The sequence below is a fragment of the Rousettus aegyptiacus genome, unplaced genomic scaffold (assembly GCF_014176215.1).
Source record: "Rousettus aegyptiacus isolate mRouAeg1 unplaced genomic scaffold, mRouAeg1.p scaffold_m13_p_14, whole genome shotgun sequence".
Taxonomy (NCBI): domain Eukaryota; kingdom Metazoa; phylum Chordata; class Mammalia; order Chiroptera; family Pteropodidae; genus Rousettus; species Rousettus aegyptiacus.
Window position 1 is genome coordinate 14,433,121 of NW_023416289.1, and position 15,952 is coordinate 14,449,072.

General features: G+C 51.7%; 1 protein-coding gene across 3 annotated transcripts; it reads right to left on the reverse strand.

Moving 5' to 3' along the window:
- Nucleotides 1-1,277: 1,277 nt before the first annotated feature.
- On the reverse strand, nucleotides 1,278-14,617 carry CA7 (carbonic anhydrase 7). 3 transcript variants are annotated; one of them, XM_016162945.2, is made up of 7 exons: nucleotides 14,474-14,588; nucleotides 11,700-11,897; nucleotides 8,954-9,072; nucleotides 8,081-8,176; nucleotides 7,915-7,977; nucleotides 7,226-7,381; nucleotides 1,278-3,031 (listed from the first exon to the last, which is right to left on the reverse strand). In XM_016162945.2, exons 1-7 carry the CDS (start codon nucleotides 14,511-14,513, stop codon nucleotides 3,023-3,025), a joined length of 681 nt encoding a protein of 226 aa, XP_016018431.1. In that variant the 5' UTR covers nucleotides 14,514-14,588; the 3' UTR covers nucleotides 1,278-3,022. The 3 variants fall into 3 exon arrangements, with proteins under 3 accessions (XP_016018431.1, XP_016018427.1, XP_016018416.1); XM_016162930.2 differs by lacking the exon at nucleotides 1,278-3,031 and adding an exon at nucleotides 5,966-6,744 and having other exon boundaries at nucleotides 14,474-14,617; XM_016162941.2 differs by lacking the exons at nucleotides 1,278-3,031; nucleotides 7,915-7,977 and adding an exon at nucleotides 5,255-6,744.
- Nucleotides 14,618-15,952: the final 1,335 nt, after the last annotated feature.

Genomic DNA, 15,952 nt, shown 5'->3' on the forward strand with positions numbered 1-15,952 from the left:
CAGAAACTAAGGCGATTTCTGAAATGATTTATTTCATTTATTTGAAATTCAAAACCAGACAAATGTGATTTGCACTGTTAGAAGTCAGGATGGTGGTTCTTTTGGGGAGGTAGGAGCCTGATGAGGGTACGGGGGATTTGAGGGTGCTGGAAAGTACTTTTGTTGATCTGGATTGTAATTCCACAGATGTGTTCAGACTGTGAAAGTTCATTGAGTATATGTACTTTTCTGTATATTTACTATGCTTCAATTTGAAAAAAAGAAAAAAAAACAAAAAGCAAAGTTAACATCACCAGTAATGGGACGAATCAGCATCATGTGCCTGACGACAATACAGGATCATTTTTGCAACATTCCTACGAAAAGTTTGTAACCTGAGTTTCTTCATGAGGAAACGCCTGACAAACTCAACTGAGGGACATACTACTCCCTAACTGGTCTGTACTCTCCAATCATGTCAATGTCATGAAAGACGAAGACAGACCAAGGAACGTCCAGAGAAAAGGAGACTAAAGGCACTGAATAATTGAATCTCATACCTGATCTGGGAATTTTGGGGGGTTACAAAAAACATTATGGGGACGATTAGCAAAATCTAAATAAGGCATATTGATTACTTAGTGGTAATGTAACAATGTTAATTTCCTGATTTGATCCTTGTACTGTGGTTGTGTAAGAGAATGTCCTTGTTTTTAGAAAAAACTGCTGAAGTATTTAGGGGTAAAAGGGTATCATGGCTGCATCTTATTCTCAAACACTATATATATAAACACTATATAAACACTATATATATAAACACAATATATAAACACTATATATATAAATGCTATATATATGTGTGTATATATATGTGTGTGTGTGTGTGTGTGTGTGTGTGTATATATATAAATAAACAAATGTGATGAAACAGGGAGTCCGTGTGACCAGTTTATGGGTCTTTGTTGTGGGGGTTTTTTTTTGTTGTTCATTTGTTTTTTTCAATTTTTCCATAAGCCTGAAATTATGCTAAAGTAAAAAGGTTTGGGAGTAAGGGGCTCTGGGTCTTATAGTGGAACCCTAAATGTTAGCTGTTCCTTTCTCTCTTCCCAATTCTCCCAAGTATCAGTGAGAAGGACAGAAAGAAGAAACCAAAGCCTGACATTTCCTGACATGGCCGAAGGCACTGAAGGTCCATCTCTAGGGGTCTTAGATTATAGCAAGAGCTCAGTGAATTGGCTGAGGTTGGTCAGCTCTTGACTGCCACCAGACACCTGAGTTTCTTTCCTCATAATGACCTCTGACCTCAGGGGGTGCTGGGATGGAGGTAGGCACCCCAACGACTATAGAGCGGGCTGTTGCTGCCCTGACTTGAGCCCCCAGGAGTTACTGGAGCCACCACTGGCACCAATTAAACAGGCAGGTTGGTGCTCAGTCCTCCACCCTAACCCAGGATCAAAGAGCTCATGTGAGCAGCTCTGCACCTTGCCAACCTGAGCCACATGGGGTGAGGAGCTCCCTTCCAGATCCCCTCTATGTCCCCCAGAAACCACAGGCTTCAGGATTTAGTGCTGGGGCCAGGGTTTTAAAGGCTTGGCTGTCCCCAAAATGTCTTCTCAGGTCACCAGACTCTGGCTAAAATTATACCATTAGAACTCTGCTCTTCTAGGAGAAAAAGCATTTCCAAGTATCAACTTCTCCTAAAGTGCAGATGCTGCTGTTGTGTGGGTCATAGTTCATGGACTTGGTTATGTGAAACACATGGAATGTTTTTATTTTCTGTCAATCAATTAAATCTAGCTCGGAACCCCCATTATATTGGGCTGGTAGGAATTTCCTGTCACATCGATAGGAAAAGGTCTCGGGGTCTTGGGAGGCTCTTTCAGTTATCTGTTCCTGCTGGTTTTAGCACAGCACCATAGCCCCTTTCAGTTTAAGGGGCTCATGGGTCACCCACATCCTGAGTTCCAGAACTATCTGCCTCCAGCTTGGTCACAGCCTGACTCTGCTTCTGGAAAATCTGCTTCCTGTCCTCCCTTATGTCCTAACTTGGGCCCCTCAGGACTCCCACAGACCCATTTTATAGATATGGAAGCCAAGGCCAAGAGAAGAGGTCCCACAGCAGACTGAAAAGATGGTGATAAGACGTCCCCATATGGTGTTACTGACTGTGAGCCCCTCCAGGCGCACTTCATTTTATCAGGGGACCATGTCTTAACTGAGCACTGAATCTCAAATGACAGGATTTCAGACTCCATGACAGGCAAGTAGGGAATTATTCCCTGTAAAGGTCTTTTTGACATGTAAGGTTCTCCTGATGAGTGAACAGCACTGGACCAAGAGTCATAAACTCTGCATCTCCCACCAACTCACTTCAGCAGACTTTGTTCCCTCTTTGGATCTCAGTTCTTCTATCTGTAGAGTGGGGTCAGACCAGGAATTCCTTCAGCTTAGATGCTCTGGGATTCCCTAGGCAGCTTATTGATTTCTGCTGTGGCTTCCTCTGGCTGAAAGAGTTGTACTCTCCCAAAATTCAACTCCTGAACACTCAGGAGCAGCAACAGCAACAAACCACTCCCCAGTTGCCCAGAGCTTGTCACTCAGAGCAGGAGCTGAGAGAGGAGGAGGAGGAGGAGGGGAAAGAGGCTCTTCCTCAAAACCTGAGGACCCATGGGAGCCCACCTGACCCCTCCCCATGTCTTTCTCACAATGCCTGTCCCAAGAGAGCAGCTTGGTGGGAATAAAGAGCCACCTGCTCACCTTCTGATGCCCTTGAAGACAGAAACATTTGGGTTGAAACTGAAGGGATCTAGATTAGACTTACAGATGGCCAAGCCAGGAAGTGCTAGGGCCCAAGTGTGAATCCATTCTGCAGGGCCAAGGAGGGGCAGCAGGAGGAGCTGATGAATTGTACCTGCCAGAATTTGCCTGTGTCGGAAGGTGAATTTGGGCCAAGTGATGCCTTGTGCTTTCGGAACCTCAGAGAGAGGTCTCTTCTTCCAATCCAGGAGGCCCTCAGCTCCTGCTCTAGACCTTCAGTGGCTCCTTATGGCCCCTGGATGGAAAGGTAAACTTCTGCTTGGCATTTGAGGCCTCTAGACCCTGAAGACCCGTATTCCCAGCCGCACACCCCTCTTTGTTGACACACGCTGAGCGAGAGCCAGGCCTTCCTCCTCTGTGTCTTGTAAATGTTCACAGGAGGTGCTGAGGCTCCTGTGCCTGCTGGGATGCCAACTACAGTTGACCCTTGAACAACAAAGAGGTTAGGGGTGCTATTCCCCAATGGGGTCAAAAATCCACACATAACTTTTGACTCCCCCAAAGCTTAACTAATGGCCTGCTGTTAACTGGAAACCTTATCAATGACATAAATGGTTGACAAACACATATTTTGTATATTATATGTAATATTGTAGTTCAAACCCATGTCGTTCAAGGGTCAACTGTACTTTGCTCTGGGCCCCTCTTCCAGGAAGTCCTCCCAGACTAATGAAGTCTCTTCAACCAAGCCAGGATACTTCTCGGGGATACTATCACCTTCCCACACTCTTGAAAGTCTCTCGTGGTCAGTTTCTTGCCGAGGATCTTGGCCTTCTCCTGGGGAATGGCAAAGGTCCTGCAGGGTGGCCTGGGGTCAGGGTCAGCCACAACGGAGTGAGATTGGGGTTAGGGAGGTTTCTTGGAGGAGGATGGAGGGAGCCCAGTTGGCATCATATGTTCTGAGACTGCCCTTATGGAGGACAGAGTCTTGGAGCAGATCTGACTCACTCCTGCCGCTACTTGCCTGGCTACAGGCCCAGCCAGAGGGCCTGCTTGGACTCCTTGCTAGCAGATGGCCCTGCAGAGAGTAACATTTATTTTAGACTGTTCTATCCATCATGGTAACCACTGGCCACATGCGCTCTTGGGCACTAGCAATGTGGCTAGTCTGAGTCCAGATGTGCTTGGACATCAATGTGGCCCCCTCTTCCAGCAACTTTGTTAAGTTACTTTGTAACCTTCACCTCAGACCTGTCTCTGTCCCTCTCCCCAACCCTTGCTCAAGGCATGGACCACTCGGCCCACAAATGAGTGCCTTGGCAAGTGGGTGTCCCTGGCTTGCCCTAAGGGGAGCCCCTTGCCAGGGCCTCTGCAGCAGTGGCAGCTGTAGAGATAACCATGGAGTTGGGAGCAAATCTTCTGCAGGCAGAGCTCTGGGACACTGGGTCTTCACAGCAGCCCTATCTCCAGAGGCCAGCCCTGAAGAAGGGAGACTCTCTCTCCGGAGTTCAGGGCCTGGCTCCTCCAGGAGTTGCTTTGAGGGAAGGCTGTGCCCCTATCCTGGTCACAGACTGGGCATGCTGTGACCACTAGCCTGAGCCACCAGCCCAGATCTCTTTGATAGCCACCCTGACTCCCCAGGGAGGCTTTCTCAGGGATCTTGGATGCAAGCAGAACCCATCTTGCCTTGGGTGCCCCAAATGCCCAGCAACACTTCCAGGAGGCAATTTTGCCTCAGCTGAGGATTGAGGATCCAGTCTTGGGTCTCTCAAAGCCAGGTTTGCTGGAGGCATTTGAGAACCAGCTGGGCATCTCATTTGGATATAATAGGGTCAAAACTCAGGTTGCAATTATAACATAAAGAGGCCATTTTCAGTTTTAAAATAGTTTTAAATTGAAAAAATGAATTAAGGGGAAGGATTTAGAGAGTGAGGATACTTGGAAGCCTTGGGATAATTATTATAAAACCAGCTTTCATTTTTCACGTCCTCTGTGGTGTCAGGACTGTGATGCCACCAACCTTGACTGGGGCTAGCCAAGGTCCCTGGCATGACCAGTAGTATCGGACCTGTTACGCCACTTCCATATGGCCACCACCATGCCCATCCATCCCTCCCTCGTGCCATGCTCTGGCACAGAGCAAGAGACTTTATCAGACAGACCCAGATTCAAATCCTGCACTTCCACTTGCCTACTTATCCTCCCCCAGCCTCGTCATCCTCATCTGTAAAAGCGGGGTAATGACAGTTCTTGGATCAAGGTGAGAGAGCCAAATATCTGCCCCAGGCAGAATTACCAGCATTACTTCCCTGCTGCCACCTGCCCCCAGCTGAGCAAACACTGTCTTCCAGACACGACCTTCTCAGTCTCCTGAATCATGGAGGGAGAAAAGGGCCTCTAGAGCAGACCAGGAGTGCCTGCAGGGACAAAGCTGTCCTCCAGCCATCCTGGGCCCCCTCTCTTACCCACCACCTTTGATTAAGATGTTCCAAAGTAGCCCCACCCACTACTTCCCTCCTCAGCTCAGACCTCAACATCCCACTGCTTCCCGATTCTTCCCTCCAGGTGCCCAAAAATGCTGTGTGTCCACCCTGGTGAGCTCCGCCCCAGTCCATGTGGAGGCCTTGCTCTCCACCCAGGGTCATATCCCAAACTCTCCTCTCCCTCACAGATAGCCAAATGCTGTCTTTTGGGCTTTACCTCCTGAATCTCTCTCATCTAGCCCTCTACTCCCCCATCTCCACTACTCTGTCCCCTCTTCTAGCCCTTGGCCACCACCTCCTCCCTGCTGCCACTCCTGCCTACCCAGCTACACTCCACAGGGATCTTCCCCCTTTGCACAACAGGCCCTGGCCCCCTCTACCCCAGACCCTTTATGACTCCCTATTAACCTTGGGAGAGAGTCCCAGGCCCTCCCTGAGTCCCACTGGTCCTTTTCAGCTCCACAAATACTCTGGGCTCTTTCTCAGCTCTGAGGTTGCACACCTGCTCCTCCCTCAGCTTCAAACATATTATCCCCTTCTCTCTGTCTTGAAATACTGAATGGAATTTAATTTCTTCACCAGACGAAGTAGGCTTCTCCTTTTCTCTGTCCCCACAGCCTCTGCCATGCCCTCTGTATAACCCTTACCTGCTCAGTATCCATGTCCCTCCCAACATACTATGCTTGACTCGCTCCCTCCCCAATGCCTAGAACAGAACTTGACATAGCACAGGCACTCAATGGGTATTTGTTGCATGAATGAATGAATTTATTAATCATTGCATGGACGGACTGTCATGTAGGTGGCTTTAGTGGCTGGGTGAAGAGAAGGGGAGATACTACATAAGCTGTAGCCAGTGTTTGCCCATGGCAGCAGGTAGCTGGAGGGAGACGGTCATGTCACCTCCAGCAGGCTGGGTGCTGATTTTAATGGCCTGGCAGTGAGGTTCGTGCATGGCGGAGGTCTGCAGAAGAGGTAATGCCAAGAGGGTAGCTCTGCCCACCTCTAATTATTGCTTGAGTCTTTCTGGAAATGCCAGCTGCCTGCCCCAGATTGCTCAGTCTTGTCCATCACAGTGTGAGCTCAGGGTGGGGCTGCTGCCACAACCAGTGGGAGAGACAAGAGGAGGTTCCCAGGGGCCTTTGGGTCTCAAGAGCAGAGGTAGCCCCAGGCTTGGACCATGCTCGGCTGCTGTCCTTCCAGTCCCCAGGGCACCTGAAGGGTATCTCCTAACTCAAGATCCCATCAAGAAGCCTCCAGGGTGGCTGAAGAGCAAGCCAGCTGGAGGGGAGGGGTGCTCCACAACACCCCCAGGCAGGGAGCCTCATATGGTTTGGTGTCTGCTGACATGGAAGCCCTTGGGAAGATGGTGCCCTAGTGGCCAGCTGGGCAGGTGAACAGCTCACGCCCGGAAGGAGGCCTTGACCACACGTCCCTTCAGTGGCTGTGGTGGCCGGAAGTTGTTCACCATGTGGATCCTCTCATCATCCTCTGAGGTAATAAGTAGGCTCCGGAATTTCTCCATCTTGAGGAGGCAGAACTGATGCTCAGAGCAGAATGGGGTGCTGTGGTCCTCTCTGATCCCAGACATACCATCTGGCATACCCTGCCCAGCCAGCTCTGTCCCTCCCTCCTCTTTCCCCTAGGGCTTGTCCCCAATCCTCGGCACTCATTCTGTCTCTGGGACCCCAACTTCAGTTACCTACTCACTAATGGGCCTCTGAACCTGGACCCTGCTCTACCTAGTTCCAGTTCCTATCCCATTTGGCCAAGACTTATTAGCAAATGCAGCATTAAGATTCTAACACAGTAGGTGTGATCCCAGGATCCAGGGATCTCCCCTCCCAGACTGTGTCTAGGTCCTAATGACTATCAGTTAAGCTAACTCCCATCTATTTAGATATTTATTAGCAAAAGATGGGACCACAGACTGTGTGTGGGTTGCTGATTGGGATGAACGCTGAGTGCAGCGCCCCTCTACTTGGTGATCTACCTGGAGGACTCACCTGCCTTTCAGAGATGCTGATGGGCTCCCGAAGGATGATCCAGGTGACACTCTCGCTCAGCGGGGGCGTTGTCAGAGAGCCTGGGTAGGTCCAGTAGTGACGGCTTGCAGGCAGGAGGCACTTGGGGTTGAAGCAGCTGAACTGGGCCTTGGTATCCTGGAGCAGGGTAAGGGAACACAGGAATTAGCATAGATCTCCCACCAGGACCACACCGGCAGCCTCCCCACCCCCCATTTCTGTCAGCAGGATCTAGGTTTCTCCTCAGCTCATTAATGCAAATTATGGGTAAATGTCTGTGATTCCAGATGCCATCTCCCAGCAGGGGCCAGGCCTTGCCCACCCATTTGCTTGTATGTAAAAGCTACAGCTCCAGGAACTCTTTGGCCATCATGTCCTCTCCTTTGCCTTCAGCGGCCCTTAGTGGCACTGCCTGTTGGATAACCATTAAGGGGTGTGACAAGCATCTTATCAATCCTATACCCCCCGGCTGCATGCTGGGCACTCCATGGGGCCACTGACCCTGGAGAAGAGGAATCAGGTGCAAGATACTGCAGGTGCTGACCTGCACCCTTATCTCAGCGAGGGTTTGCTGCCAGAATGGAGGAGTAGATGGGTCCACTCTGTGATCTAGACCCTTCCTCCCTTTCCACCAGGCTGCTCTGGTCAGAGGCATGGACTCCTCGTCTCACCTTAAATCGAACCATGTAGAGTGCGTCAGTCAGACGGTTCATGCTGGGGTGCTCATCCCCTGTCTGTCAGGGAGAGGGTAGTGTGAGCCCAATACCACTGTGTTCTGGAACTATGGGCAGTACCTGACCTCCATGACCCTCCTGGCCCTGGGTAACCATCCCTCACCTCCAAGAAGACACCAACCACAGCCAGGCCATCGGGAGCTGAGGCTGCCTCTCCGAAGGTGCTGTACTTCTTGGCATTCCAATGAACCAGGTGCAGCTACAAGAGTAACAAGAGGCCAGGCCAGTGCTTAGCGCTTCCCAGGGGCCATGGGATTTCAGAATCAGGCTTCCCTCACTCTCACCAGGTTATTGGCCCCTCCCAGGCCTAGGGTCCAAAGTGGCCCCGGGGAACCCCCAAAGAGCACAGATAGCATCCACCCTTCTCTGGGCCTAACCCTTTCCTGAGCCTCAAGGGGCCAAAGAGGAATCTGGCTCAGGCCCACCCTCCATGAACTAACTGTGAAATAGATAATAGCCATCCAGTGTGACACTCCCTGAGAGGCAGCACCTGCTGCTGAATCCAAAGAATAATTAGGGGGTTATCAGATGGAACCCTGGGAGAAAGATATTCCAGGCAGACAAAACAGCATGGGAAAAGTCTTGGAGGTATGAAACAGCCAGGTGTGGGCAGGAGATTCACCACCTGCAGGTCAGTGTACAGATCAGGGGAAGATAAGGCCTGGCAAGGCCAGTTCACACAGGGCCTTGAATGCTAAGCTCAATATTTGAAGAACTGTTAGTAAGAATGTGGTGGGACTGGATTTGCTCTTCAGAAAATTCCTTCTGGACACACAAAGCAGGACAACAATGGGCAGAGTTCAGGCAGAAGCCCCTGTGCTGGTGGTGGGTGGAGGGTATCTCTCCCAAAAGCCCCCAGATGCTGCTCCTCACTCTCTCCAAAGCCCCATAGCAGGTACCTGCCAAGCCCCTGACTATCCAGTCCCCTATTATTCCCCCAAGCAGTAAAAGGATTTAGGCTGAGGGAGGCCCTTACCTCGCTAGGGAATGACTTGCCATCCACGGTGTGCTCTGAGCCCACATTGTGCTTCTTGCCCCAGTGGAAATGGAACTGCTTGAGCCGGTAGGGCCCATCCAGGGGGCCCCCAGTCACCACTGTGGGTAGAAGCGGGGCGTGTAGCAATTGGTGTGAGAGAACCCAACTCCCAGTAGGCGGCAGTGCCAGGATCAAGGCAATGCCCCGGAGGGAGATGCATTTTTCATTTGGAAAATTGGTTGGGCTAATTGGTCTTGGGTCAGTCCCCACTCAGTTCCCTAGGCTCTTAGCTGGGCCAGGGCAGAAATCCTGGCAGCCTGTAGGTGGCAGAAGAGTCTGGTACCAACAGAGCACCTCTCTGCATTCTCTCAATTGCACATGGAAGCTGGGATGTTGCCTCTCAGGACCCCAATATAACTAATAACAGTCCTCCTATGTCTGAAGCCCTGACCTAGGGTTGGGTAAGAAGGATTACTTTGTTTAGTACTCATAGTGGCCCATGAGGAACAGAACCCATTATTACCTTCATTTTATAAAGGAGGAAACAGAGGCACCTGAGAGGGCAAGCCATTTGCTCGAGGTCACGCAGCAAGGCATTGACAGTATAACAAGCTTTCATTTCTTTTGAAAGTCCAGAGCCCACACCCTTAATCATCAGGCTGTGCTGCCACCCCGGGACCTGGTATTGTCCAGAGGGGCTCCTGAGGGTCCCCACTTTGATGGCCAAGCCCAAGTACTTCCAATACCCCTCCCCCATGGCCTCTTTGATAGGCCCCATTTATGCTGGTTTTGTGACTTTCTCACCCTGATATCTGGTGAGCTGGGGTCATGCACAAGGCCTCCTGGGACTGATTGAATTTCTAGCTGAAAGAGATCTGGCAGTGGAGGGAGCCCCAACTAGGTCTGAATGTGAGCCCCTGGATCAAGTGACGGCCCTAGGCTCAGAGTTCCACTAGGCCCCTTCAGAATGAGTTACCAGGGCAGGGCCTTGCCCCCTGTGGGCCCCTTGAGGAAGATGACAGGACAGTCCAGAGGCCCCTCCTTGCTGCCCTGCCTTACCTGAGGCCCCTGGTTTGGCCCGTGGGGGACCCACCCCTCTGAGCATACCCCACCTGGGACCGAGAGTGTGGTCTCTGGGAGGGTGAATTACCTCCCTAACCCCTTGAGCTTAGCTCCATTAGCCTCCTCCCTTCATCCTGGCCATAGAACACATTGTCATTCACTGTGCACTTACTATGGGTTTGGTAGTTAATAGGCGTCAAAGCACACAGAGACCTATAGAGGGACACACTTTTACCCCTGTTGGACAGATGTGGGACTGAGGCTCAGAAAGGTAGGTATCCTGCTCAAGGTCACCCAGCCGGTGAGTGGCAGAACCCCAACTGTCTCACTCCTGAGCCAAATTTCTTTCCATTGGCTCCCTGCCTCCTCAGGCCTGGACATTCTGGTAGGAGAAGAAATCCCGGCCAGAACTGAAAGTGAGCCCCTGGGTCAGTGGTCCAGAGCCATGCCCCATTGGCCCCTTCCCCACCAACGGCGGCCTTCACTGAGCTACTGATGTCTGAATTGAACCCTCAGTGGCCTCTGAAAGCTGTTTAGAAAGTATAGCTAAATGAAAAATTTTCCTTCATAAATTCTCATCTAGGGTCGTCAAGAACCCCATGTCCCTCCCCAAAGTTATGGGTAAGAAGCTTTTCTTAGAATTCAGTACCAGAAAATGCTGTGTCTCTCTTCTGAGGTTCTGCTGGACTTCTTCCTTTCTGCAACAAGAACTATAACTGATCATTTTTCCCTTTTTTCCTAGCCTACCAGGGAACCCAGGGGTAAGCAGCTAAAATAACTCCTATATGGCTTCTCTCCTCTTCTCTGCCCTTTGATTTTCTATTTGAAACTTAAGTTCCCTTCAGTGCTTTTATTCTGTGTGTATGAGAGGGGCAGAGTTCTAGTCACTTCCTATGTAAAAAACTCTAGTATGTTTCCTCTTTGCCCCACTCCACCCTTCATAGGCCTGATCATAAGCACATAATCCCTTCATTGAAGAGCACTCCTGAGGCCTCTGCCTAGGAATTTATCATAAAAGAACATGGACTTTAATCTCAGGACAAAGAGGCCTTGGAAAAAGTACTACAAGTTTCTGCTGGCCTCTTTCTGGCTCAAGACAGTTGGGATCTTGGGGTTCTATGTGCGTTGATGAGAAGACTTTTGGAGTTAGACCAGACTGGTTTGGGCCCTCCCTAGTTTATTGAGTCTTTCTTGCCCATCTTAGAGGTGGGTTCTCAAGAAGAATAAAAGAGCTGCCTGTGACCTTAGCAAGGGGCCTGGGACACAGAACATTTTAGTTTACTTCCCTCTCTGCTGGGCTTGGCCAAATCACAAAGAGAAAAGGGTTTGGCCTTAGGCCACGAAGCAGGTCAGTGATGGGGCAGGGAGTGAAAACAAACCCAACCTAATGAACTAAATGGAAGAAAAGAAAGGGAAGTAGCATTTCTTGAGCTTCTGAGTATCTTGCTGTATAAACATCACTTTAATTTTTCATTTTTTCCTCTCTATGATCTTAGGGAGCAAAATAAGTTCCTATTGCTCCCATTTTATGCTTAAGGAGACTGAGGCTCAGCCCCCGGCTTTATAGCTGCTGAGAGATGGAGCCTTGCTTCCCCACCACAGCATGCTGCTTCTCCTGAGCCTGTCCAAAACAGGGTTAGGCCCCCAGGTGGACAGGTGCCAGGATCTGTTAAGCACTACTTACCAGTTCGATCGTCACTGTCATTGAACTCCACCTGAACAGAGTGGCCATTGTTGGCAATGCTGAGGGACGTGCAGGCCTCATAGGAAAGCTCCAGTGGCTTCAGGCTGGGTGAGTACACAGCCTGGCTGGATACAATATTGATTGGCGATTGGCGGTCTCCCTGGGCGATGGGATACAGCTTGTGCCACTGTGAGGGGCCTGTGGAGGTTGGGGGGAGAGGGCAAGGACTCAGGCCAGCCCAGATCTCTGGGAGGCAGGCTGAGGGCACCTGTGGGGAATGATTGCCCTGGTCCTTTCAGACTTTAGCGGCTGCTTTGGGAGATGCACAGTCTGGAGCTCCAATCCCAGCTCTGCCACTTCCCCTCCATTTCAGCTTCTCTTTCCTCGTCTCCAAAATGGCCTCACTAAAACTCACCACTCAGAGCTGATAGGAGGCCCAAAGAGGAAACTTATAGAAGGGAACATAATACAGCCACAGACTCAGAAGCAGTTTCGGGCCATAAATCCTCCTCAATATCTAATACATGCTCAGAGAGGACCCCAGGCATCTGAAGTCCCTGGCCTGACCCTACCAAGCATCTGACCTCTTCCCTCTCCTTGGGCATGTTTGTATTGTTGTTTGTGATAATAATAACAAAAGCTCCCATTATCCTGGCTTTGGCTCTGTGACATGCATTTGTTCCTCACAACCACCTTGTGAAGTAGAAACCAGCATGATCCCCATTTCGCAGATGAAGGAATTGAGGGCCACGCAAACATGCAAACACACATATACTTGGGTGCTGGTATAAACACAGCACATGCATGCCCCCAGCTGCCCTCCCTAGGCATATGCCTACAGATTCATAGAGATTTTCATGTTATGCACACATGTGCACAGTGACCTGGGCTCACCAGGCCCCAAACGGCCAGGCCCAACAACACATATGTATACAAACACACACACACCCTGCCAACTATATCTGACACACTTACATGCACTCTCACACACAAATACCCCCTGGCGTAAGCCCAGGTCTACACTAAGAGACTACAAGAAAACACACCACACACCCGCATACATACACAGACACACGTACACACCTGCGTGCACACCCACGGGGGCCCACCACCTGCCTCCTAGAGGCTCCATCTGCAGCTCAGCATCTTCCTAAGGAACATCCCGAGATGCAGCCTATTTTTAGAGCTATTGCCGGCTGGTGCGTCTCTCTGTTTTTTTTTTTTTTTTTTTTTTTTTGCCTTCTTAAGTTTTCCTGAGAAAATAGCAGCAGGTGCTGACAGAGCTGTGTCCCCAGTGGATGACTCAGAATCGTGGCCCAGACTCACTGGGTTATTTTTGAAGTCCTGTGAGCATGCTGCATGCCGCCACCTCTATCCTCTCTTCTTTCCTCCTTCAGTGTCCCTAGACTGGAAGACCTGGGTCTGGCTGGGTGAGGGACAGCGGTCTGAGAGTGGCTGGCCTAAGGGCGGATCATATGGGATACTGGGTGCTCAGAGCTGGTGGGCAGGACTAGCAAGAAGGTGGGAGTTAGGGGACTTTGACTCTGGAGGAAGCATCCAGAAGCTGGCTGGAGCAGGTTCTGGGGGGAAGACGATCTATAGGTTTTGTCAACTTGCCCCTTCTCTGCCTCTCTCTCCATCTCTGTTGGTCTCTGTTGCCTTTTTCTGAATGTCTCTTTCTAGCTTTTGCATGACCAGATCTGGGGTTCTCCCTTCCCAAAGATACTCCTGTGTCCTTGGGGTTCCAGAGGGGGCCAGATACACCACTGCACCTTTCTAACTCCCTCTGGTGGGTTGCAATCTCCTGACCCCAAGACTGTAGCCCAGGACCCTCACCCACTTCACAGAGTGACTGCCTCTCCCCAGAGAAGTGGGAATAGGAAGGGCTCCTCCACCAGCACGTTCTCTTTCAGGCATCTCCACCTGACCTGTCTGGGTCTCCTCCTGGGAACCAGGATCTTGGGTCCTCATTACTCATCTCAGGGAAAGGGGAAAACACTTACCCCCACTCCACGCCCTGCCCCCAGCCTGGGTTGTAAGAAACAACCCAAGAGGGAACTGATTTGCCTCCAACCCCCACTCAAGCTGTCTGGTTCTCACTTTCTACCTTTTCTCCCTCCTGCATCCTAAGGAAACTGAGGCAGAAACGAAGAGCTATTTTCCAGGTCAGGCCAGGAGGCTGGTGTGGGCCACTGACTCCCATGCTTCGCACTGGGATGTGTTCAGACAACCTGACACATACCTGCACCCCCAAACACCCCCTTCCCTTACGTACCTGTCGACAGGTAAGCTCGAACACCCCGCGGGGAAACTCTCTGCCAGAGACCCGCGCCCTTGCCCACGCTGAGCCCGGCTCGGGGCAGGTCCCCGCACACATGCGGTGCGCGCTCCCGGCACTGGCACCCGCGCACAGCGCTCCTCCCCGACCGCCCCCGCTGCCCTGGGCCACCTCCATCCCCCGCGCCCGCCGGGGGTGAGTGAGCGAATGTCCGGGGCCAGGTCCGAGCAAGAGCAGCCTTCAGGGGCTGCGCGTAGGAGGCGGCACAGCGCAGCTGGCGGCTGTGCCCGCTAGTGCGCAGCGAGGACTTTGCGCCAGGCGCAGAGGAGCCAGGGCTCGGGCCAGGCAGGTGGGCCGGTTCTGTGGGCTGGACGAGAAGCGGGGGCGTCCGGTTTTGGCCTGGAGGGGAGTGACTTGCGAATCCCGGAGACCTGGCCGGACGCTAAGGTCGGGGGTGAGTGCTAGCGGATCGCGGGCGGCCGGGGTCTGCGCCTACCGTCGTTTTGGCCGTAGCCCCAGCCGTGGTGGCCGGTCATGCCGCTGCCGTCCCCGCAGCAGTGCACCTGCTGGCTGGGCTCAGTTTCGCTCGATCGGGCTGCGGTTCCGGCCCCACTAGCTGCAGCGAAGCAGCCTCTTAAAGCTGCGGGCGGGAGGAGCAGTTCCCAGGAGACCCGCCCCCCCCAAACCCCCCCCCCACGCAGGGCGACAGAGGCCGGTGCTGCCCCGGCCGAGTCTGCAGGCCTGTAGAGCCTCGAGTGGAGATTCCGGGATAAGGGGGGTGTAAACTTCTCCCCGCACCCCACTCCTGCCCTGGCCGGATGACTCTCCCTTCTTTTCTCCAGCACGTGTGCAGGCTCTGGGACATGAGAAGCAGCTCATGCTGAGGGCTGCCCCGATTTCTCCACATTCTCTCCCCTCCTCAGGCTTGTTCCTGAGCAGTAAATCCCACTACTAGGGATCTAGGCTCTGGGCCCTGAGTCTTCTGGAATTGGAGAGCCTCCTTTAAACTACAAATTTCATTGACCATCAAGTGTTCAGAACTGGAGCTTTCCTGTTTGCCAGACACTGGCAGGTGCTGGGCCAAGATTTGTCATCGAATCCTCACAGCTTTCCTACAGCCTAGAGAGGAGTGGTACTTCCGGTAGCCCTCTTACAAGGAGTAGGGCATTGAGGCCTAGGGAAGTGAAGTGATTTGCCCTAGGTGATCTAGCCAGCTAGTGAGGGATTCACTCTGTTTGTCCCACTCCAGACACTGTGCTCTTTTCCACTTTCCCTTTTTGCTAGGAGCAAGCAGGTCCTGTGGCTGTAGAGGTCTAGGAACCCTGGAGAGATGGAAGGAGAGGGCAGGATTGGCAGTCTAAACCCCTGGCCAGGATGAACCTTAAGGGGGAAGTGGGGAGTTTTAGCACTAACCAGTGGTTATGAAGACAGACAGACCCACAAACACCAAATGGCTTCTCCCTGGAATCAAGTGTGAGGCCCTGCCTCCCACCCTCTCATTCTCTCCCCTGTTTCCTCCTTTTGTCCAGAACTTTTTGCCTGTCCCTGTGCAGCCCACCGTTTGTCCCTCTCTGCCTCCCCGTGACCTTCTGCACATCTACTAGGAGTTTAGGCTTCCCACCCCGCACTCAACCTCAGTGCCTGCCTTGGCCCAACATTTTCCCACCATCCAGCCCTGGTCCTTGCTGTGCCCTCCACCTGGTACATCTTTTATCTTCCACCCACTGGCTCCAGCAGGCCCAATCTGATTCATCTTAGGATGTGGCCTTGTGTCAAAGCTAAGACATATCTCTAGCTAGGCCCTAGCAGACAGTTTTGGCAAGACAAACAGTTGGATGGATGGAAAGACAGACAAATGATCCCACCCAGGGACTTATACCCAACAGGAATAAAAGAACCTTTTGTAAAATGCCAGTCTAATTTTGATCAGAGGAGATTATTTTAGGCCCTGCCCTTGGCTGACCTTGTAAAGAAT

Bases quoted from the DNA above. Each gene is read 5' to 3' on its own strand.
- CA7 (XM_016162930.2), bottom strand. From the start codon at position 14,513: ATGACCGGCCACCACGGCTGGGGCTACGGCCAAAACGACG. The intron at 8,177-8,953 runs GTAAGGGCCTCC...TTACTCTTGTAG, and splicing joins GCAAGTCATTCCCTAGCGAG to CTGCACCTGGTTCATTGGAA. The intron at 7,382-7,914 runs GTGAGACGAGGA...ACCCTGCTCCAG, and splicing joins TCTACATGGTTCGATTTAAG to GATACCAAGGCCCAGTTCAG.